This window comes from Cyprinodon variegatus, unplaced genomic scaffold (genome assembly GCF_000732505.1).
Source record: "Cyprinodon variegatus isolate N-32 unplaced genomic scaffold, C_variegatus-1.0 Scaffold390, whole genome shotgun sequence".
Taxonomy (NCBI): domain Eukaryota; kingdom Metazoa; phylum Chordata; class Actinopteri; order Cyprinodontiformes; family Cyprinodontidae; genus Cyprinodon; species Cyprinodon variegatus.
The window spans coordinates 419093-442080 of NW_015150843.1; the positions used below are offsets into that span (position 1 = coordinate 419093).

The 22988-nt window shown below is 37.5% G+C and overlaps 3 protein-coding genes and 1 long non-coding RNA gene across 5 annotated transcripts; 1 reads left to right on the forward strand and 3 right to left on the reverse strand.

Annotated features, from left to right (window-relative positions):
• Positions 1-2106: 2106 nt before the first annotated feature.
• LOC107092693 lies at positions 2107-2840 on the reverse strand. The gene is made up of 3 exons (XR_001481583.1): positions 2632-2840; positions 2232-2285; positions 2107-2145 (listed from the first exon to the last, which is right to left on the reverse strand). It is a non-coding gene; the product is annotated as an uncharacterized LOC107092693 (long non-coding RNA).
• Positions 2841-3823: 983 nt separating this feature from the next.
• On the reverse strand, positions 3824-10635 carry pcyox1 (prenylcysteine oxidase 1). Its single transcript, XM_015387269.1, has 7 exons — positions 10416-10635; positions 10094-10232; positions 7650-7856; positions 7390-7564; positions 7093-7304; positions 5423-5575; positions 3824-5328 (listed from the first exon to the last, which is right to left on the reverse strand). The coding sequence occupies exons 2-7, from the start codon at positions 10197-10199 to the stop codon at positions 4658-4660; spliced, it is 1524 nt and encodes a 507-aa protein (XP_015242755.1). The 5' UTR covers positions 10200-10232; positions 10416-10635; the 3' UTR covers positions 3824-4657.
• A 388-nt stretch (positions 10636-11023) lies between these two features.
• Positions 11024-13794, forward strand: fam136a (family with sequence similarity 136 member A). The gene is made up of 3 exons (XM_015387284.1): positions 11024-11278; positions 11358-11498; positions 12963-13794. The coding sequence occupies exons 1-3, from the start codon at positions 11192-11194 to the stop codon at positions 13149-13151; spliced, it is 417 nt and encodes a 138-aa protein (XP_015242770.1). The 5' UTR covers positions 11024-11191; the 3' UTR covers positions 13152-13794.
• Positions 13795-15620: 1826 nt separating this feature from the next.
• On the reverse strand, positions 15621-22144 carry gmcl1 (germ cell-less, spermatogenesis associated 1). Of its 2 annotated transcripts, none has more exons than XM_015387263.1 (15): positions 21823-22144; positions 20285-20456; positions 20070-20193; positions 19888-19984; positions 19706-19803; positions 19484-19596; positions 19318-19383; positions 17955-18039; positions 17765-17846; positions 17515-17655; positions 17337-17406; positions 17152-17227; positions 16909-17054; positions 16353-16440; positions 15621-16266 (listed from the first exon to the last, which is right to left on the reverse strand). In XM_015387263.1, the coding sequence occupies exons 2-15, from the start codon at positions 20452-20454 to the stop codon at positions 16126-16128; spliced, it is 1497 nt and encodes a 498-aa protein (XP_015242749.1). In that variant the 5' UTR covers positions 20455-20456; positions 21823-22144; the 3' UTR covers positions 15621-16125. The 2 variants fall into 2 exon arrangements, with proteins under 2 accessions (XP_015242749.1, XP_015242748.1); XM_015387262.1 differs by having other exon boundaries at positions 15622-16266; positions 17756-17846; positions 21823-22143.
• Between the last annotated feature and the right edge of the window lie 844 nt (positions 22145-22988).

Sequence of the window (22988 nt, forward strand, 5' to 3'; positions counted from 1 at the left end):
CAAAGTAGCTATTCTCTACATAATTTTAAAACAAACCTGTTTTTGTTTTTTCTGGGTGAGCAGCATAAAGTAGTCAAACCTTTTATTTTTACTGCAGACTAAATTCCACAGACGGCCACCAAACATTTGTCGCACTATTTCAAAAAGTCAAGCCCAGACTGGCTGTGACCACCTTTTTTTTTTTTTTCCTCTCTGTCTGGTTTATTGCATAACTCACAATTTAGACTTTACTGGTTTGCTGCAAACATCTTACCACATCTCGCCTCTGCAGGTAATTCTGAGTCTGCCTTCAAGAATGTTAAACACGTTATGAACTGAGCTTATTTAACAGTTTGGATTCCTAGCAGCTAGAGGTACTTATGCAAAATTAGATATTAAAGGTTGATGTAGAAAGCTGAAAAGTTCACCTTGGTTCTGGGTTGATTGCTCACTGAAATCTGGGGTGAAAGAAAATAAAATCAGTATTTATAGCTTGTTCTCATGAGATGTTTAAGTGTTTTCACATACCCAAACAGCTCTCTGTTCCCGTGTCTAGGTGCTCTGGAAAAAAAAAAAATACATTTTCAAGTTTTTTCACCTCTGATACTTCTAATAATACAATTAAATAGTTCTAAGATGAGAAAAATCACCGCCTCTCTGTAAGGAAATCATTAAGATAACTATTAAAGGATACATCTTTAAACTCTTAAGAAATATATTTGTTTAACACACTCACCACAAGTCTCCTCGGAGGAGTTAGAATCTGACTCTGGATTTAAAAAAGGAGATAAATGGAGACTTGATTCAGACTTGACACGGCTGTTGCTTTTTCAGCCGTCCATTGCTGCCACCTAGAGGCATAATTAAAAACATGCCTCACCTTGAGCTGCGCCATCAGAGTATGCTGCTCCCTCTGCTGGACAACAGTGGTACAGTAAGACTGTTAAATGCAGTTATCCCTCTTACATTTCTTAAATGTTTTATTTTCAAAGGTGACAGACGAAAAAAAAAAAGACCTTTTCAGTTTTAATTAAATTTTTCGGTCATTTTCTTTGTATACCCGATGCCCGCCCCAGTCTTTTGATGAAAAACGTTGAAAAATGTATTTCCATTTTTTATTTCCATGTATTTATGAAATCTCTTAAATTTTATAACGTTTTCTTCAAGGTGAAGAAAAACTTCCATGTGTATAGAAGAAAACATTGATAATGACGTCCCCATAAAACAACTGAAAAGCATCTATTGACATGAATTATTTTTAAATTTGTGGTTAGGGGAGCAGCTTCTTTACAAATTACTCTGCATAAAATAAGGAAAATGAAAAATTATTGTTAAACTTACAAATCCATTAAAATAAATGAAAACCAAATGTTTTGTGTAAAAAAAAAAAAAAAAGAATCTAATCTGGCATTCAAGAGGCCAATTAATAGTTGATTATGGTTAAGACCAAGTTATTAATGGTATAAAAAACAAAATAAAGTCAGTATATGTAGGATTAATGCAATAATATTTAAAAGAGCAGTTTTATGTGTGCAAAGGACATAAAAGAAACCATTGAGAGGGACATTCTATCAACAAACCTTTGCTTTCACCATCATCATCATCATCATGCTGCTCTACTGTTAAAAACATTTAAAAAAGAAACTTAGTTATAAGATATATGTTTGGGAAATAAGAATCACTGTATGCTGTACTAGAAACTGACCAGATCCATCTTCACTAGACTCTGTGAAGTTAAAGACTGCATTACCAAGGGAACAGCTGTACTTATTTGATAAAGTTGTCATGATTTTTTTGGGTTTTAACCTTACCATGAGAATCTTCATTCTGATCCTCTGTGACTAGACAGCAAAAGTTAAAAACCATTGAATTCTGTAAATTGAGTCATTTCATTTTGTTGTCAGATTTAAACCTACCATTCTTCTGAGCTGCTTTATCTTTTTGAGCAGCCTCAAACTCCACATCTAAAAGAACAAACCCATATAAGTAAGATTAATGGAGGAAAAAAAATATTAGAAAACTGAAATCAGATTAAAACTTTCAAATTTTAAAATTCATTTCTCAAAACCACATACTTATTTCAGAAAGCCTGTGTATTCCTAATGTTAGTTGACACTTGTATTTTACCTTTTTCCTGCAGCTGATCATCTGCCCATGTCAGCCCATCTGCAGAGAAAAATTCGGGTTATGTCACTTTGTCAGTCTGTAACATTGTCCTTCATTACTGTTTTTATAAATAAGCATCTACTCACCATGATTAGTAACTTCCTCCTCTTTCTCTGCAGATTCCAGAGATGCTGAGAGGGCTACGAGTCATAAGAAATTCATAAAGGAGGATTAAAAATCAGAAATAACCAAGCTTCTGAATAAGAAAAAAAGCATAAAAAATAGACTGTAAAAAGATAAGAAATATAGAAAAGATATTGTGGCGTTATTGATAACAAAAGGCATGCTATTCAGGCAAAATTATTTTTTAGAAAATAGAAAAACGTTAGTAAAATGATGAAAAACAGAAATTCAGGCAAACCTTAGTTGGTTTACAAGCTTTGATTTTACTTAATCATTCTTTTAAAAAATCCTTTATTTAGTTATTAAGAAAACACAACTAACTTTGATACTATATTGTATTATTCTCATATTTCTGTCCCTTACCAGAGTGAAATGCTGCCACAGAAAGGACCACAAATAGAGACACCAAAAATCTCATCTTGGCTGCTGGTCTGGTTGATGCAGGACTCGGGGTGTCTGACCCGTCTTGTTTCCGACTCCTATATAAATCTTCAGTCACATCACATGTTTTGACTCGACAGCCCGGCTCTGGTACCACTGTCCCCCCCCGCACCTGAGAGGGACAGCTTGGTGGTGCATCAATGAACAGACGTATCCTTATTTCCTTTGTCAAAGCCGCCCATTGTTGACTGCAGGCATCACATGGCCTTTATTTGGGAAGTGTGATGAAAAGAAAAAAAAAAAAAAAGGAACTCCATGTATCGGAGCTGAAAACAATGTTTTGCTGCTTTTTCATATGGAAATGGTGACTTCAGAGAGAACATTTGGCTCCCAATGTGAGTCAATGCAACAATTATCCCACTGATCAGAGATGCTTTTAGCAGGATTAGGGTGATTTATCAAAAGCAATATACCTTCTATTCTATTTAAAACTTCATAAAGCTGTTGTGTTTCTGGATTTTTGACACTAACCTGTCTCATAACCATAAATGATTGGACAAAAAAACCCAAAAAACAATCAGATGCTTCTTTCTGATGGAAGGATAACAAAACATGTCATTAGACCAATTAGGTTCAATTTCCAAATAAACAAAGCTTTATGTGCTTTGTCCAAAAAAGGGTTATTTCCAATAAAACAGCCGATTTCCTTTTTTCCTCCCCTTAAGTTTAATGCTTAAGATGTCTTTTATTGCAACCAAAATATTTTGGAAATGATTTTCAAAATGGAATCTTCCAACTTCACTCCTTATTTTAGATGGGAACTCCTCTGCATGTGCCCTTTGAAATAAAGGCTGAAAGGGGCTCGCTTTGATGGTGCACTGGTTAGTCTGTGACAAGGGCGACCTAGGTTCGAATCCGTCCTGTGGTCCTTTCCCACATATGTCTCCCCCTTTCCTGTCGGCCTACTGTCCATAAAACGAGCCACTAATGCGGTAAAAATGTTAAAAAATAAGGAGAACTCTAGTTTAATTATGTTTTCTAAGCTGGTATACGGAAACGTCTCAAAGGAATGAAGTTAAGGAAAAAACTACCAACATTTTCCTAATCAGAGAAGAATCCAAAAACAATGTTTTAAAGCATAGCCAGATGGTGTGGTGATAGATGACACAACACAATGCAGGAAAGGCATCATTAATTTATTGATTGTAAACACGTCTAAAAATCTACAGTAGTGTATGGGCGTTTTCAAGAGTGGTTTGACACGAGGTTGGTTTTGAAACCCATTTAAAGTGCCTTTTACTACGGTATTAAAAAAAGTAGAGTAAATCTTCAAAAAGTGCCAGAGGAGGGATTTTAGACAGCAGTTTAAATCAGAAATCTGAAAAAAAAGACAGAGTAAAAGTCCAGAATCATTTACAAACACGTGTTCTGATCAGAAATCATCAACATGAAACACTTTGGATTTTATTTGAGATCTTAAAAGAGAAAAAAAACTAAATTTGTTGAACATGAAGACAAATGGTCAAATATTTTATAACCCAAATCTGATTACATTAAAGGCACATCAAATTTCTAAAGCAGATTTTTTGAATTCGTTTTAAAATAAGAGGTAAATACTGCTAAAAATTTGTTAGCCGTAAACACTCGCAGGAATCCCAGCTCTGTGCTGACGAGGCAGTCTTGGAAATGAACAGAAAACATGTAAACTTATCAGTAAATCAGGCTTCAAGTCAGAAAGAACAAATAAAGACGAGTAGAATTAGCTTTAAGACAGGTTCAATACAGACTGACAAACTCTGGGAAAGAGGGAAGATACAGGATCTCCCCATCAGTGCAGCTTGGTTCACAGTGTTATTACTATTTTCTGATTCTTTCATGTTAAGAAATGAAGAGAAATTCAGAAAATGTGTAAAGAAAAATCATTTGGGGAAAATGTTATTCATCTGATTAAGGACAAAGGCTTTGCTGCTTATTTGGATTCCATTTTTCTACTTTTCTTTGTTCCATTTCAGAGTTCTCCTCTCAGTCGGGTGTGCAGGTCCTCCTGGTCGACCTTTCCGACCTGTTTGTGCCAGCGGTGATGAGCCAGCAGGGCCACGTTCCGGGCCGAGATGGCGCTCATCTCCATGGCACTCGCTGCCCACTCGACGGCATTGAGGTAGTACAGCCGGTCGTGCAGGATGAAAGGAGGGGTCCTCCGGTGCGGCGGACGGTACGAGGGGTAAGCGAGCCACGGGGTCTCCGACACAGAGTCGTAGGAGAGGAACATTTGCTGCAGCTGCTCCTGGGTCAGCGATTGTGTGGAGAACACCTTCCAGACATTGGGATAGCTGGCGGGGGGTCGACTGTACCCATCAGGAATATGAACAGGATCCAGAGAGCCGAGGCTGTTGATGGCGCAGCCCTTCGAGTCCGTGGTGAGGATGTCGGACACGGTGAACTCCGAGGCCGGCTGAGCTGTCCCCAGGTAGGACACGTTCAGGGTGCCGTGCACCAAAGTGGCCACCATCCGGTGGTAGAGACCGGGGTAGTGAGTTGGGATGGGAGGAGAGAACCCCGTAAACGTGATGTCCGACTTTCCCTGATGAAGCGGCGTCGCGATGACAACGATGTCATACAAAGAATGTGCTAAGCCAGATTCTCCGACGTAGTTCACTTCATAATAGCTGACAGTGTTACCTGAAAACAGACGGCAGAAGGAACTTGTGTAAAAGATTAAATTTAGCAGAAAAAATGCCTGATTTTGTACCAAATGCAGCAATATGGAAGATACCTCTCTTTGATGGTCGCGTTTTCACAGAGATGGAGGTCACTTTGCCAGGGATTAGGTCACTTTTGCTGTGGTAGAGTAGCCCAGAACACACCCTCTTATTGCCGCCATCCACGGCCCACAGGCCTGAATCCGCCCCAGCTAACGACACCGCTCCTAAAACAACATCAGGTTAAACCTGGAGGTGGTGCAGAAATCTACAGTTCAGGAGACTAAGTCTGTAAGCAATAGAGGTTTATTTTGTGCGTTTAAGAAATCTGGAATTGCTGGAGTGTCTAAAGCCGCTGCTGAAGGCAACCATAACAAATCCCTTTTTTATTTAGAGCAAGCACGTGGAAGAAGGTTTTTAAGAAAGATCCAACCAAATGGAAACCCTATGGAGGAGAATAAAAACCACTTTTTATCCTTAGAAACATTTTTTATTTGTTAGAATGGCCCGGTCCAAGGAGAGATTGAAATCAATTTGAGGATCTAAAGCAAAAATTGAGAAATACAGTCACAGACACTCCCTGTTCAAGCTGACTCATCTATTTTACAAAGAAGAAAGGGACAGGGTTTTATCATCAAGTGTGACGTTCTCTGCCCGTCTGTTTTCTGTAGGGACTTGTTTCTGCGTGCCTCTCCTGTGTCTGCTCTCCTACACAAAACAAATAGAGCTGGAGTGGTTCCAAGCTCTGTGTGGAGAAACTACACCACCTGATTTCAGTTTCCTGGGGGTCCACATTGAGCAGGGCCTCATGTAGAACTTGAACTCTTTTGGGCCAACAAAAAAAAAGAAGACTACTTCCTGAGGGTTCTTAGAAAGAATAAAATTAAGGAAAAACTGCTTTTGTCCTTCTATAAGTGCTCTATAGTGAGCATACTAAAGCATACTGCGTCTGTGTATAGTTCACCAGTAGAACTGTGGCTCAAGGAAAAACTCCACCAATGGTTGTGAATACAGGACAAAAATAAATAAACAAAAAAAGATGCCCTCTTAGTCTTAGTAGAAAACTTATTCAATGACTGTACTGTTGTCTTAAAAAAGCAAAGCATAATTGCAAAAGACACTTCTCACGCTGGACATCCTGTTTGCACGGATGTGTTCAGGTAGACGGTACAGATCAGTTAAAACCAAGAACGAATCGATTCAGTTTTTTTATCCTAGAGCTGAAAAAAAATGTATGGCACTCAAAACAAACAATAAACTGACAACAAGGATAGTGTGTAAGATGTTGCATGGATAGGCTATTTTCTTTATCTATTGGATTGTTTTTGTTTTATCTTAATTTTACATTGTGTGCATGTTTTGGATACTAAAGTATTTATTTTAGTGGCACCGATTGATGGCATTTTAAATATCTTTTTTTTTTATTACCTATCCTATCCTTTCATTTTCTTTAAAGACATGTTACTAATGATTTGGTTTCCACCCCTGAACCAACACCAAACATCAGCAACTTGTAGAGGCACAGTTGTTTTCAGCAAAGATCATTTTACAAAAGCTCAACGCAATAGATTGTTTCTTCCAAATATATCTGAAAGACATGTTTCGAACTACTTGTCTGTAAAGCTCTTCTTTGTACTTATCTAGCATTTTGAACCCCAATAAAATCCACTAAACCTTTTGGTTATGATGAAACAAAAATCTAAACTTGATTGTTCACATCGGAGCTGTATTCTGGAAGACGTACCCACAAAGCCATTGATGCGGACGCTTTGGCAGTAGTTCACACGTGTGATGGGTGCAACAATGTCATTGATGAAGACCTGAGAAAATCCTTCTCCCATCATGGCCTCCTCCAGAGTCTGATTCATCAGGGTGAGGAAGCTGTCACCTCCCATAGCATGCAGGAGTTTGTCCACGCTGGAGAAGGAGTAGCCGTACTGCTGGTACTGGTAGATTCTGTCAGGATTTATAGGATATTCAGGACACTCCTGAGCTGCTAATGCAGAACTGCATGTAAATTCTGAAAGGTTTTCATCTTCACCTCATGAATTTGTCCAGAATACTCTCCACCCACATCTGCATACGGATGAAACTGAATCCATACCGCCAGAGCATCTTGAAGATGTTAACAATGAACCAGTCGCTTTCTTCAAAAACAAGCTCCTTCCCATCAAAGATCGCCATTTTAGAAGGGAGGCCTTTTCTCTGAGGAATGCCTGTCGACAAAAAGGCATCAAATTTAGAATAGCAATAATACTCTGTTAATCCGTCACATAAGCCATGTTATTTTGCTTTAGTTACCTAATTTATCAACAAACTGCTTCATGTGTAGATTCAGAGGATGGATCACAGCACCTCCGGTCTCATACTCATAATCGCCCATCTTTACCGTCGCCAGCCGCCCTCCAACGGTCCCCGGCTCAAACACATCGATCTTGACTAGAGGTCCAAACTCCTCCCTCAGGTAAAACGCTGCCGCTGTTCCACCGATGCCTGCTCCAATCACAGCTAGAACAGGAGCAGGGACAGAAAAGCACCACAGCGTTAGATTCTTTGTCTTATAGCTAACAAAGGTTCATATTTTGGGTTGTGGAAATTATTTCATCATCATTGATGCATTTATAATTCCAGCCCAACTTCCAACAGTTCATTTTTATCAATAAAACTGTTTCAGATCAATCATTTCAGCCTTAAAATTAGAAAATAAATGTTTTTATTATTTTTTTTTTTTTTAAAGATCTGAGAGAATAAAAAAAATGTATTAGCTATATCATTCTTTATCATAAACTTGTTGCAAAGACAGAAGTTCAGCTATATAACATAAAAAAAAATTAGAATAGCATTTGAAAAGCTTTAGGAAAACACAGAAGAACAAGGCCAGAGCAACATGCAAAACCTGATAGCAGTTTGGAAAATGTTCGGTGGTTTGATAAAACTAAAATTGAAATGTTTGGACATAGTAAAATGGTAAATGTGGAGGGAAAAAAAGAACCTTGTGACGTACGGGGGTAGCAGAACATGTTGTTGTAGAGGACAACTGCATGTCCCAAATCAGACATCCTCATAAGTTTGTGGGAACATTATGGCAACATTTTGAAAGAACCGCCAGGATATCAAAGTTTGGGAGCCAGTGGGTTTTATTCATGGACAATAATCCTTAGCACAACTATAACTGATGTACAAAGTGGAAAAGGAAGCCATCAAAAAGTCCTGATTCAAGCTCTGTGGAAAATATGAGGGAAGAAACTGAGGGTAAAATGTATTTTTGGCAAACTAAAAAAACAACAACCAATTGGCTGTATGGATTAAAAGTGGCAATTTATTTCATTTTTAAAATTGGACAATTTCCATCCATCTATGCCTATCTGCAGCTGTCTACAGGCGAGAGGCGGGTTACACCCTGGACAGGTAACCAGTCCATCGCAGAGCAACACATGCACACACCTAAGGAGAATTTAGAGAAGCCAATTAACCTAACAGTCAAGTTTTTGGACTGTGGGAAGAAGCCGGGAGAGGGGTAAGAAGCACCGAAGTACAAATAATTTGTTACTGTACTTAAGTACACTTTTTAGGTATCTATACTTTACTCCATTACTTATTTTTCTTCCTACTTCTGACTTCTACTCATTACAATTTCATGCAAGTATCTGTACTTTCTATTCCTTACATTCTTTAAACAAACGTTACTCTTTACTCTTACACTTTGTTTTAATGTTTATAAATATTTATTTCACATCATGTGCGCTACCCAATGCAGATCATTGGCGCCATCCACATCTAGTGAAAACTAGTGGAATAGGACGAGTCATATAACGCAAAAACTCAATGGTTAGCTTTTCGTCAAATTTATTCTGACACCAAAGGAAATCATCAGAAGCAAGCAGGTGTTCTTCAAACTTTAAACGTCAATTGTCTTTGCCATGCTACAACGTCGGATTCAGAAAAAGATGTTGAAATGTCTGAAAGGTCGGACACAGGCGAGAGCGCATCGGGAGACGGAGACCTACATGACATCCCTCATCCTTGGCCCTATCTCAAAGTATTTTTAAAAATAGCCAAAAAATTTAGCTTTCAATTCATATAGTGGCATCTGGCCGATTTTTTTAAGGTTACTTTATACTTTAAGTCGTTTTTGGAGCACATACTTTTTCAATTTTACTTGAGGAAAGAGGTCAAGTTGATACTTCAACTTTTACCAGAGTGTTTTTAAACTGCAGTATCTACACTTCTACTTAAGTAACAAATGTGTGTACTTTTCACACCAATAGAAGCCGGAGTACCCAGAGAGAACCACACAAATGAATTCAGTGATCGTAACAGACCAGAACCAGGTGTTTAGTAATTTCAAGTAAAATCAAGGAAGGGTTAAGCAACTTTTTACGGAATTTACATAAATATCTGCTTTCAGATGAACCTGCATTCAAGCTGAGCTATTTCAGAAAATGGAAATGGATGTAGATGGGTTAAGAAAATTGGTCTAAAACAGGGGAATGTGAAAAGAAAAAAATGAAATATACAGAGAATGAAATGTAAAAGACATTGACAACTACTGAACAATTACTTAAAAAAATAATAATAATAAAACCCAAAGAAAATAGAAAATATTTCAACCAAATTGTAAGGACAAGCAAATGTGGTTTTCAAAAGTTATGATTGTAAAACTGGCACAGAATGCCTGCCTTTATTCCTAAAGAGGTGAGAGTGGATACTTTTTTATAAATGACTGATTTCTGCAGGATGCTTACCGATCTTCTTGGGTTGCTCCTGCAGCTCAGAGGCCAGGGTCAAACTTCTCCTGCCAGTCTGCCAAAGCCCCAGGAGCAGCAGGGCTCGCAGCGTGTTTAAACTCATAGTGATCGTCTGCAGCTCTGGAACATCTGCGCACTGAGACGAAACAGGAACCATTAATAACTTATTTTTGGGGTCAAAGTTCGCACAGCCTTCTTCTAGATAAACACTAAGCAAAAGAGTAAAACACTGATTTCTGCAGAGAACCTTATTTTATCAAAATATGCGGAGAAAAACACATTAATACTCTAAATGTATTTTAACAGCTTCAGAACTCACCACAGAATATTTGATCCAGAAGCAGCTTTCACAAATTAACACTAAAAGTAAAACATGAAAGACTTTCTAAAACCATTTAAGTTCCCGAAACCCTTTCATAAATGCTAACATAATAAAAAAAACAACAGAAATTTAACTAATTAACTAGACCAGTTCAACGGTTGAGACACGACGGGGAGCCAAGAACATCGCTCCTAATAGTAGATCCACTTCCGGGAACCCTTCACCCTTTCAAAATAAATGTCTTTTTTTAAACAGGTATATTAAATTTCATATTTTATGTTTATTTTAGCTTTTTAAGGTTTTATATTTTCTTTTTATTTGTGACATGTGGTCTTTTTCATTCTATCTGCCTCCTTTTCTTGCCATCTAGTTGCAAGTCTTGCAGTTTTTTTCACTCAGATAATAGATTTTGAGGCAATGTTAATAAGCTAACTGAAAAAAAAAATATTTACCCGACTTTTTTTTTTTACAGTTGTAGCCTGTTTTAAAACAGCGATATTAGCCGTATATTTTGTTCTTCCCGTTGCCAGTTTTGAGCTCGAGACGAGAGGGGTTTTATTTTGAAAGGAATCCGGCGGAAGTTGTCATTCTTTACCTAAGAAACGGAAAGAAATGCGGAAATGATCTCAGCCGCTCTCTAATCTTGGACCATGCTGGAATGGAGGTGACCTTAGCTGTTACTACATAGTGAAGAAACGTGCGCTCTGTAGCGGGATTGCTTGCCACGTTTGAATGAAATTTTTGTTCTGAGTGTTTTTAAAAAATAAGCAGGGATGGCAGAGGCACATCAGACACGCGTCCAGAAAGTGGTCGAAGACATGGTCCAAGGTCTGGAGAAGGACCACATCCGGAAAATGCAGGTGAGTGATCTAACTCAGACTTACACGGTGCTTCGTTTGCCAACATGTCCTCCTAACATGCTGCCGGTTTGTGCTGCAGGGACGCATGTTCAGATGCAGCGCAGACTGCTGTGATCGCCCCTCAGACTCCATGTCTCAGGTCCATCAGTGTATAGAGAGGTGTCACACTCCTTTGGCCCAGGCTCAGGGGCTGGTCACCTCTGAGCTGGAGAAGTTTCAGGTTAGGAGCCTCACTCTACACTCATCAGCACATTGGCTGTTGCTGCAACCACAGATTTATAATTGCAGGGATATATAAAGGGATATAGTGCAAGTGGAACAGCCCCCACCTTGATAAACACCACAGCACATCCACAGTTAATACTGGATATTTAAATTTTTCGTTAATTCAGACTATAAGATTCTTGTTCCCTTATGCACTGAAATGATTTTGATAAGAACTGATGGTGATGTTATGGTTTTTCAACCACTGATAGGTTAATTTGACTGAATTCGGAAACATTTTGGTGGGTTAGAGCAGTGGTCTTGTGTTCTGTGAGGGTTGCAGGTACCCTGTTGGATCCCCACAGCCTGCACTCTGGGTTCCTGAGCAAGACCTTTAACCCCTGAAAACTCCCGAGGCGCCACACAATGGCAGCCCACTGCTCCCCAAGGGATAAAACACACAGACTGAATTTAACACTGTGGGACAATAAAGGGATTACATATAGATCTGTGTATGTATTTTAAAGCATGGTATCAATGTACTGTAGTTATTCATGGAACTGTGTTTAACATGACGTTGAATATACGCAACAGTTAAGTAACTTTGCATTGTTACCCTATTCTACTGCAACATAAAACTAGTAGTTTTATAGAAAATGTTTCAAATATCAGAGCTACATAAGTATAATCCTGCAGATCCAGATAAGCTAAAAAGACAGATGTTTATATTTTTGAAGGTGCTCATCAGTTTGGTGCTTCTCAACATGATTATTTTCAATTACCGTAGACTGCATGATGTATGCGACCCATTCAATTTAATTCTTTAATGTACCATCATCACCATTAAGATATCAGGATTCGTCACAGGGAAGGTCCTCCCTGACTAAATATATTACTTATCAGAGCATGAATGCATGGGCCTTGAAATATCACCAATTACTGCAGCCTAAATGTTCTTTGAAATCATCTATTTTGCTAAGATTGATATAATGCAAGTTTATGCATTGTGCAACTATTATTTCCAGGCACTCAAACATTAGTAAGAATGCATTGTTAATGAGCCATATGTAATGACACATGACCCAGCATGTAAGTCCTTGTAACAATAAATAAAATTATTTGGGATAAAATGTGTTGATGTACAGCTTATATGTTAGAAATCCACAATAAAATTAAGATGCATTAGACCTGGTTTCCAATCAAAGTGAGAATTTTATTATTTATTCTTTTTATATATTATCCTCTTATCTATTAAAAGTATCCTTAGGAAATATTTTAAGTAACCTTGTGGAAGTAATTTGTTCTATGTGAATCTGAGAACATTTAAATTAGATATAAGTATTCTAGGGTAAATAAAAACAAAAATCTCTTTTAAAAAATAGTTTTTTTTTGTACTTTTTATCTTGATGGGTACATTCTTGGATTTGCTTGAATGATTTTTGTTAGGAAAGATCAGTTTATTCTGTTTTGTCCTGCTCAGGATCGTCTCACCAGATGCACGATGCACTGCAACGACAAGGCGAAGGATCTCTTTGACTCCGGCTCAAAGGAGCCCGCCGTCCGGTCGCTAATGGACCGCTGTGTGGGCAGCTGCGTGGACGACCACATTAACCTCGTCCCTAGCATGACCCGGAGACTCAAAGAGAACCTGGACTCTATACAGCAGTGAGGAGTCTGGACTCAGCAGATGCAGGGTTGGTCACCCTGAGGATGTCGGCGTAGGAACCAGGAAAGATGGGAGGAGAACAGTCCAGAGACTCTGATAGTTAATGTCAGTTTGTTAGAGTTTAAAGTTTGTGACTTATCTGAACTCAGCCAGAAATCTGATAACAGATTACAGTGTATAAAACAATCAGTTGTGGTTATATTTTTTTTTTCAGATTTAAGGTTTTAACCTAAACAGAGAAAGTTCCCTCATATGAAGGATTTTACACAGCTTTTCCCAGTCTGGCTCCCCTCACTGTTTCATCCTCATGCGCTGTGATTTTTGTCTTCCTCCAGTGGTCAGATCTGTTTATATGTATGAATGAAAACACCAGAAATAAAAGATCAAATCAAAATGGTGAGGAAAAAAAGGATTTGTGCTTTGAGGTAAAGGAAAAAATTAGAATAAAGTTTGGTGTTTTGAAAGCCTTTGTGTTGGCTAACAGCCTTGCTCCATATCATGTTTAGACACTGAACAAAAAAGATTTCCATAACTCCTGTTTTAAAGCAACAGCTCATTTAGACAAGCCTATATATTCTTGATATTTGCACTTATTTGTTGGTCTTTTCATTTTATTGTTTCAGTTCCTCTCATTTAATTCGACTTATTCTAAATTGGGTAAGACCGTTTTTTTCCTAACTAAACCTAATACTGGGACATTACAGCCTGCCGGATACAACCGGTGGCTAAAAGGGCTGTTCAACTACATTCATCCTGTTTTCTTTCTTACAATAAATGTCTGTTTAAAAGAAAAGTTATATATGCATTCAACATAAAATTAGGCATAACCAGTTTGGGTTTAAAGTTCAATGCTCTACAGTTTTAGCACCCCTAGTGGTCAAATAATGCATCAAACCATCTCTTTGGGTAGAGCTCTGCATTCACTCATTCTGCCACTTGTATAATCAATATATAATCATGTTATGACAACAGATCAGTTTGGAAAATGTCAAATTTGAGATTTTTTAATCTTTGGATCCATTTGGATTCAAGTTCAAATAGTATTAAACTGAAGTAGATTTCTACTTTTGAACCGTTTAGGGAAGGTGATTTAAATGCTTTTAGATCTGTAATTTACAATTATTTTACATATTCTAACTCTAAAACTGCATAAGTTCTGGACAGCACATATTACAGAAAGACTTGATCTTAACAGTAAAACATTTACACTTCTTGTAGTTTGGCCTTATTTATTCATTGTTCTTTAATCAATGGCATATAGAGTTTGTATTCTCCAGTTAATGATTGTGAAACTAACCCAATGGTTTTCACTCATATTTTCAAAATTCACATCAGCTTACTTGTTAAAACTGTCCTCTCAGATTTTCTTAACTTGGTAAAAATATATTTCTAACCTCATAATAATCCAAAGAGGAGCCAAAAGTAAAAAGCCTCCTGCAAGAAGATAAATTGGATTGTTAGAATAAACTTTTGAAATTAGTTTTCTGTAAATATATTTTTTGCTTTGTTGGAATTATTTTTTTTTAAGTTTTTGACTCAATTGTAACCTATTTTTAAAAAAAACTGACATTTTAAAAAATGTCAAACATATTAACTGTAAACATTCCGAGGAATACGTCTGAAATCTGATTCATCACACATTACCGGTATCGCAACCGCTTCCCTGACATTTGTAACAATACTTCCACTGTAAAACAGATCCGACTGTGTGATAGCACCACGGCCCAAATGACAGGGCAGTTTTATTGGCAGTAGAGATAGATATTTCTTAAGCAAACATAAAACATCCATAAAATAAAAGTAAAAAAATAAAATAAAACCCAAGTTTAACTTTGTACATAATGACAGCTTTACAGACATAGGAGATAAGTTAAAAATACACCTGTGTTTTCAAAATGTTGGAGGTAACAGCTTGTCTGAAAAACATCCAACAGATATTGAACAGATGAATTAGGCTAGAATAAAAGATTTAGATAACTGCTGAGTTAATTTGTGTTTAAATGAGTGCAGAATAAAGATTCCACTTTGCGTAACTCAAACAGTCTCAAACCTCCCTGTAAATGATAATCATGGGATCTGACTAAACATCAGGAAGTGAGCACTGCAAGAAATGAAGCAAACTGACTTTTACTCCCTTTGTTTTGAAATTCAGGAAACAATAACGATGAAGGACATGAAAAGGGCAAATTATTTGGGCACCAATAACATAAACCTTTTTCTTTTAATTACCCATCAATCATTTAATATGCTGATTACTACGGTAGATTGATCCACATTAAAAGTGACCCATGCTCTGAGGAGCATAATCAAACCAACCAGACTATATTGATGATTTTAACAATGACTCATAGGAATGAGGGGAAAGGAATTTGATTCCAATGCTTTTAGTAACTTTTGCATCATCTAAATGAGTTTTTACACATCCTAACAGGTCTCTCTTATAAACTACCTTTATATATATATATATATATAAAGGCTTTGTTAAGAACTCTACAACCTACCAAGGCAGACAGAATCCTTCAAATCAGCCAATAACAGAAACTTGCACCCATCACAGGACACTCCCTTGAGCATCCTGCAGGTGGCAGCAGAGAAACGGACAACTGGAGGAGCTAGAAGGAGGCGGAAGACTCGTACAGTAGTAATCCGGGAACATCACAAATTAAACCAGGATGTGTCCCAAAAAAAAAAAAAGGTGCCAATTTTTCTGTGTCCATATGGTAATAAAAAAAGAAAAACATGTCATTGCAAAGAAGCAAGGTAGATCTGATCTAGAACAAAAAGGTAGTGATCCCTTCTGAGCAGTACGCCAAGTGTGTAAAATGTGCCAAAAAGTCTGTCCATACGGCTGTAAAAATTCCCCCAAACTCCACAGAAGTAAAAGCATGCAGGCGGTCTGGTGGACTGCACACAGTCTAGGTCAGTCGTTCCACCTCACCAAAGGAATGGTAGCAGCTAATGCCCGTTTGAGCAGATATCAAGACGTGACGCGAGCAGCACTTTCTGGCTCAGAGGAATCTGGACGCTGGTCTGAATGAGGTGACGTATACAGGAAATTACAGCATACATACAGGGGGAATGATAACAGCCGACTGTCCAGGTTCATCACCACGTATTCCTGCGGGATTTAACAGAAAAGACTATGGTTATGCAACGTCTGCAGATTCAGGTGATGGCATCTACAGGCCAGCAGATATCACAGACCTGGTCTTTCTCCAGGGTGAGAAGCTGGTAGCCCGTAGAGCGACTGCAGACCAGCTTCCCTCGGCTATCAAAGGAGGCCAGACGTAACCTTTGCAAAAATAATAAATAGCAATGAAAACAAAGGCCCTCCAACTAGAAGGCATTTGGATTAAACAGTGAAATTAAGAGCAAAGCTTTTCAAATGTAAAATCTTTCCACCATACACAAGCTAGATTTACATTCTGCTGCTCCCACCCCCCGCCTTGGATGCAAAAGAATCAGCTGTGTTTTAAAATCTATAAAACTTAAAGCAAGTATAACCAGGATGGGTTTTATTCATTACTTTCTTTAAAGGTGAGTTTAGTAATCTTTACTCTTAATCAGATCAATTGTTTAAAAAAAAGCTACTTCTATTAACTGCCTGCTCAAAAGGGAGCATTGCTGACATTGCAGCCCTTTTTCATTTTTCACGTTTAGTCAAAAACTACTTTAAATTCACATTTTTTGCAGCTTTAGGCAACAACAAGTGGATCTATATGTTAGAATCATTAAATAAGCAAACATCTGAAATTCTCACCTATAAGCCAGATGTCGTCTTGGTTGTAGGCTCACAGCGCCCCCACACGGCTGACTGAGTGTATTCCTTTTAAAGACTATAAAGCGGTTTGTGTACGTCACCAAAAGGTCAAACCCAAAGTTAAAGCCCGTCCACCTCCAGCAGTACTAAGACAGAGAAGAACTGGGTAATTTTCTGTACTGAAATTACACCCAATATATTAAAAAACAGAGATAACCGTAACATTAAAACCTAAAAACTCACATCTCCATCTTTACTCAGCTTCCTGCCACATCTCATGCTGTTCTGCTCAAACTCGTCTTTATTTGGCTGTTGAGGTCTAAACATAAAAAGACAGCAAAATATCACAGCTGCCTCCACTGTATGTGTTACATTAGGATTTCCCTTTAAGAAAAGGGTTAAGCAGCATGTTATTCTCTGGATTTTACCCATTATCGTTGTCAAACTCTGTTCGGAGCATAGCAAACCACTGGTTTTTGTACATCACTGATAGCCAATCTACAACAGAAATTATGGACACAAATAATGAGCAGAGAGTTTAAACCATCTGAGTGCTTTTTAAACAGGACATAGGAATTAGGAATGTTAATGCTGTGATGTTGGTACCAGGAGGTAGGATGTTGTCTCTCTCTAGGATGCGTGCAGAGGCGAGATCGTTGATGATGTACTGGAGACGCACAAGCCTGAAAACCGAGTGAAATGGCGCGCCCTCCTCTGTGTTTAAAAATGGTTCCTTTTCACACAGATCTGAACAAGGATAATTAGCAAAAAAAAAAAAAAAAAAGTTTTTGGTGAAACACAGCGTTGAAATAAAGGCCATAGCCGGAAAAGATGCAGCTGACTTCACCTGTCCTACGTTTGCAAAGCCAAGCATCAGCATCAGACAGAAGCTGCTTGATTTGACCGTCCCAAGAAGGATTGAGCTGTAGAAACATCCACTGCAGCGACACCAAGTTAGAAAAACAGAGAATAAGACATGTTTTAAACAAGCTCATATTGAAATAGAGTCATTATGTTATTGTAATATATAAGCATTTCTCCCTTACCTTCTTCAGAGCAGTGTAGACGTCCATCTCCACCTGCATGACAAATAGATCTGAGGACTGGATTAGCTGCTTCATCACATCAGCCCTGCAGTTATACAGCACAGAACAGAGGAAATACAGATTGAATGACGTTTCCACTATGAAGAAAACCTTAAACAAGGTCTATAAATACACTGTCTGCATTAATCAAATGCCCTTTTTTTTTTTTTTTTTTCTTTTTTTTTAAGATTTCAGATCTACCAAAATGAATCAAATCTATATGTGGATTTATCAAGATTTTAAAGAAGACCCATGAAGTGAATCTTAAATGACATTTTTATAGTGCTGGGTATCGTTCAAAAATTTTCGGTTCCGGTACCAATAGCGATACCTTCACTTCGATACCGGTTCCTAAATGATACTTTTTTCGATACCAGTTTTATACTATCAATTCAAAGAAAAAGAAAATTACACAACATAATAAAGTACAAATCTTGAGTTTTATTTTAAGCTCTGATTTTCCCATTTACATTTTTCCTCTTACATAAAAAAAAAAATTTCAGTGAAGAACAGTTGCAAACAAGTCAGTGTCTAATAATTACTGTTACATTGTGAGGACCTTTTTACTTAGCAGTTTTTCTTTAGAAAAATTAACATGTCTGCTTTCTCAGGAGACAAACAAGCTCGTTGAATGGGATCCTACTGACAGTGCACCGCTGGTATGTGGGGGTCTGAGCGGCTCCGACAGAAATAATATTGGAAGGCAGGATGGTAATCTGGATGAACTGACTCCACTGATTAAGTTTTCAGGTGTATTTTCCCACTTAAAAACATAATAAAATTACTTTATTCCCACTAATCACAGCAAATATAGCTGCAAGGCAAATAAAGGATAGAGTAGCTCCGCCCAACGCGCATCAGGGCCTTTTTTCGACCGCGCAGCCAGAGCAGCAAACTGCTTCAGCCGCGCGTCAGAAGCTGGTAAAAGCAGCAAAAAGGAAGCAGCAGACGCGATTTTGCTGCTCCTGCTGCGTCCGGTGTGAAAGCAGCATGATTAACTCTGCTCTGGCTTTGCACTGCCCACGGGCTGCTGAGAGGAGGATGGTTGTGCTGGCTGCGGTCCGCTCTTCTTGCAGTCAAACACCGAGCAACTTTCTGCTCTTAAATTGTTTCTGTGCATGTTTCTGTGCAAGTGTTACAGCCAATCACCGAAACTTGGCACCGAAAGACGAGGCATGTTTCGATACTTTGTAGAACCGAAGCATTTCGGTCGGTACCATAAAAGAACCGATGTTCGGTACCCAGCCCTACATTTTTATGCTGCTGGGGTAAATAAATCAATTTCTGTAAAATCAGTCATAGAAACGTATCCTCAGAAACAAACCCAAGTTCTTTCATCAAGTCAACATTCTGATGCGTCATCAAATTGTTCAAAAGCCATTCGAGACACCTGTAAAAAAAAAAAAAAAGATAAACACAAAGAGTGTTGTGTAAGTATATCTATCTATTTCAAAAGTACAAACGCTATAAGATAATGGCTGAAGTCTGACTTTTTTATGACTGAATCAAGGCCATAGATGCTCGCACAAGAGTAGTAGCCACACACAGTCTTTGCACTGATGTTCTCCTTCATGGTTTCACCGCACTGCTGGATCAAACCATCCTGTCAGCATGACAGATAAAGAAATTGAGATAAATATAGAGATTTTTATTCAAGCAAATCCTTTTGTTCATTACACATAAAAAAGCAGGGGGGGTTCATGTTGACCTACCAGTTGAAGCATGCATGCAGCTGCGAGTATACTGATCACCCTGCTGGGCTTGATCAGAACATCATCACGATACAAAGATCCAAATACGACTTGCAAAGCTGCAGATAGAAACAGTAAAAGACTAAGAAGAGAAAAAGAATGAGAAAACACTTGAGCAGTTGTTGGCTCTCTGCAGCTCTCACCTTCAGCATCAATGTTCTGGTCCGGGATCTCCAAGTTGATTTCCATCATATTTGACTCCTTCCAAGAGCCGCTGAACATGCTGGAGAAGTATCCAGACTACAAAAGGGTAATAAAGTCACAATGTGGCAAAGATGGTAGGAAATCAAAGACCTAATAAATGCAAAAGACTTGGAAGTTTTACCTGACGGAGGTAGACTTTGTGGAGGTTCCACTCCTGCCCCAGAGCACTGATGCGAACATCACTGTTTTCTCCATTTAGAAACAAGGTCTGATAAATGTACTTTGAGGTGCTTTTCAACTTCTTCCTGCTCAAGGAAAACAAAAACAAAATCAGAAATAAGGAGATGAGGAAATTGAATGAATTAATCTAGTGAATTAAATTATTTGTGGACTTGCCTGCGAGGTGTATCTAGTATGTCATCATCTCCCTCTTGTTCACTATCACAGTCGCACTGAGCGTTTCGCTTCCTTTTTTTACACTCTCCGCCATGTCGTCGGCTGCCGCTTTCTCCTTCTGCTGCTTCCTCTGGTCCCCAGTACTTAACCTTGCTGACCAGGCCTCCCATCCCTACAATAAACAGTAGTAAAATGCAGAAGTAGAAAATCGTGCAGTAATATGATTTTGTTAAATATCATTAAAACTAGATCAGGCGTTATAAATGTGATGTTTTCTCTCTCCTTATGCATCAATAGCAGACAGTCAGTGTCTATGACCTGAATGCATCATTGACATATAATTCCTGACACCAAAGATAGGATAGCTAACAAAAGCTGTGCTTGAAATTCTTTATAGCAGTCTGCAATTACCAATCAGCACAATATAAAAGAGTTTGTAATTGACTAGCAAAGACACAGAAGATTACAAGTGATTACTCAGAAGATGTGTGAGCTAAAATCCTGTTACAATTCAATCTAGTTTAAGTAAAGAAGTTGGTTCATAAGTTTAGGACAAGAGGGTAAGAATCTTCCATTCAATTAAATTGTTCGCGATAGATTTGATGAAACATCATCTGTCCATTATAACACAGATATTACACTTATATCGACTCACAAAAACACATTGACTGTGTTTCTAAACGCTTACCATACATCAGACATTGCTCCATATAGCCTCATGGCACCTGAATTTCAAAGTCTTAAAAATCTTAAAGATGACCACCAAGATTGATGTTTTATATTTTTATTGATGTAAATGCATTCTTAATAATTGAGTAAACCAATGGGTGCAGGTCAGTGTATCGTTACACTCCTGCTAATCCAATGGCAAATATTAGCCAATGACCAGCAGATCAAATAATGGAAAGTTTGAACCTTTTTAGGTAGAATCAAACCCACAACCTCTATTAAATTTCTTAGGAAAGATTACATCAGAAATGTCAGGTTTAAAAAATAACTGGAAATTTATATGAGGGGGCAAAAGCTTAATCAATGCATTTTTAACTTTCTTTACACCTACATTTGTCACTATATTATTTTATTTATACGTCTAGGTATAAAACGGCAAAGACTAATTTTCTCAAATAAATTTCGCAAAGAACAGCAAAAAATTCAGATGAACATATATAGAGAGCAAAGAAAAAAAACTTACTGGACTGGCTTGTTATAAAAATGCTGATTAGAAAGGTTAAGCATAAGGACTGAATTTAAAACGAACGACATCATAATTATCTTTTATTTAGGTTCAGGATTTGTTTAGATGATATAGCAATATCAAAAATAAGGGCAAAAAAACAAGTTTTCCCATTTATCTGAGTTTTATTGCATCTTTCATAGCATGAATAGGGACGGACATGATATTGTGGTGGATTTCAAATCGGTGCCATTAGAATCAGCAGATTCCACAGAAAAAGACTCCCGAGAGAACTTTCATTCATCAAACACGGCACAGACAGAATGAGCCAGGGGAAAAAAAAAAGACATTTAGTCCCACTTACCCAACAGTTAAGAAATAAAGCTGAGAGTCTGGTGTGAGTTTTTTGGACGTTTATAATTTCTGCCAACCTTTTAGGAAAGACTTCAGAAACAAGCTAACCTCGAAGCTAACCTAGCTACTAACCAACAAAATATTTAGAAACATTTATCCTCCCCTGGTTGGCTGTTGTTCTCAACAAGCCTCTGGGTGGTGACATGTATTTAGATACCGGTTACATTGTCCTAAATTATGGTGAATCGGAATCATAAAAGAAAATGTTTTAACACTTAAATTATATGCTTGCTTTGTTGTTCTTCTGGTTTTTTTTTTTTTCCCTTAAGAATTTCTTCTTCTTTTATGGCAGTTGGTAAATAACTGCAGAAGTGCTCTACCGCCACCAACTGAGTGGAGACTAGAACTGCGACCCTCAACCCATCCAACCCATAGATATCCATCCAACCCACCAAAACACAGACAAAAAAAATTAGAAATAAACAAGCAACAAATACCTTGAGATAGATAGATAGATAGATAGATAGATAGATAGATAGATAGATAGACAGATAGATAGATAGATAGATAGATAGATAGATAGATAGATAGATTAAAAAAAGATAAAACAAGACATGTAAAAAACTAGAAGTATAAGAACATATGCCCCCAAAATTAGTTGATATATAAGATCAATAAAAGGTTTATTATTTTATTTTTTTATTGAAAAATAAAGGATATCAATGACAATCTCAACAATACGTCAATAATATAATGAACATTACAAGAAACAAATAAGATCACAACTCCTATTAACTCCAATAAAACCTAGAGGCTAGAACAAGGAAGAGAGAAAAAAAAAAACTAAAATAAATTATTCATTACTCTCATTTATTACTACGATAATTTATTTATTTATTTTATTTTACTATTATTATTATTATTATTATTATTTTTTTTTTATCTTTTTTCTTTAATCAATATCCTATATATATCTATATGCATAAGTACGGGTATATGTAGGTGTGCATGTATACATGTGTATATATGTATATGTCCCCTATTTATTTATTTATCTAATTTTATTTATTTTTTTATTTTTTTTTTAGCTATTGTCTATTTTTGTATTACTTTTAACTATCTACTCCTGCTAGATTGGTGTCCAAACGGTTGGGGGGGTTAAAATATAAATATGAG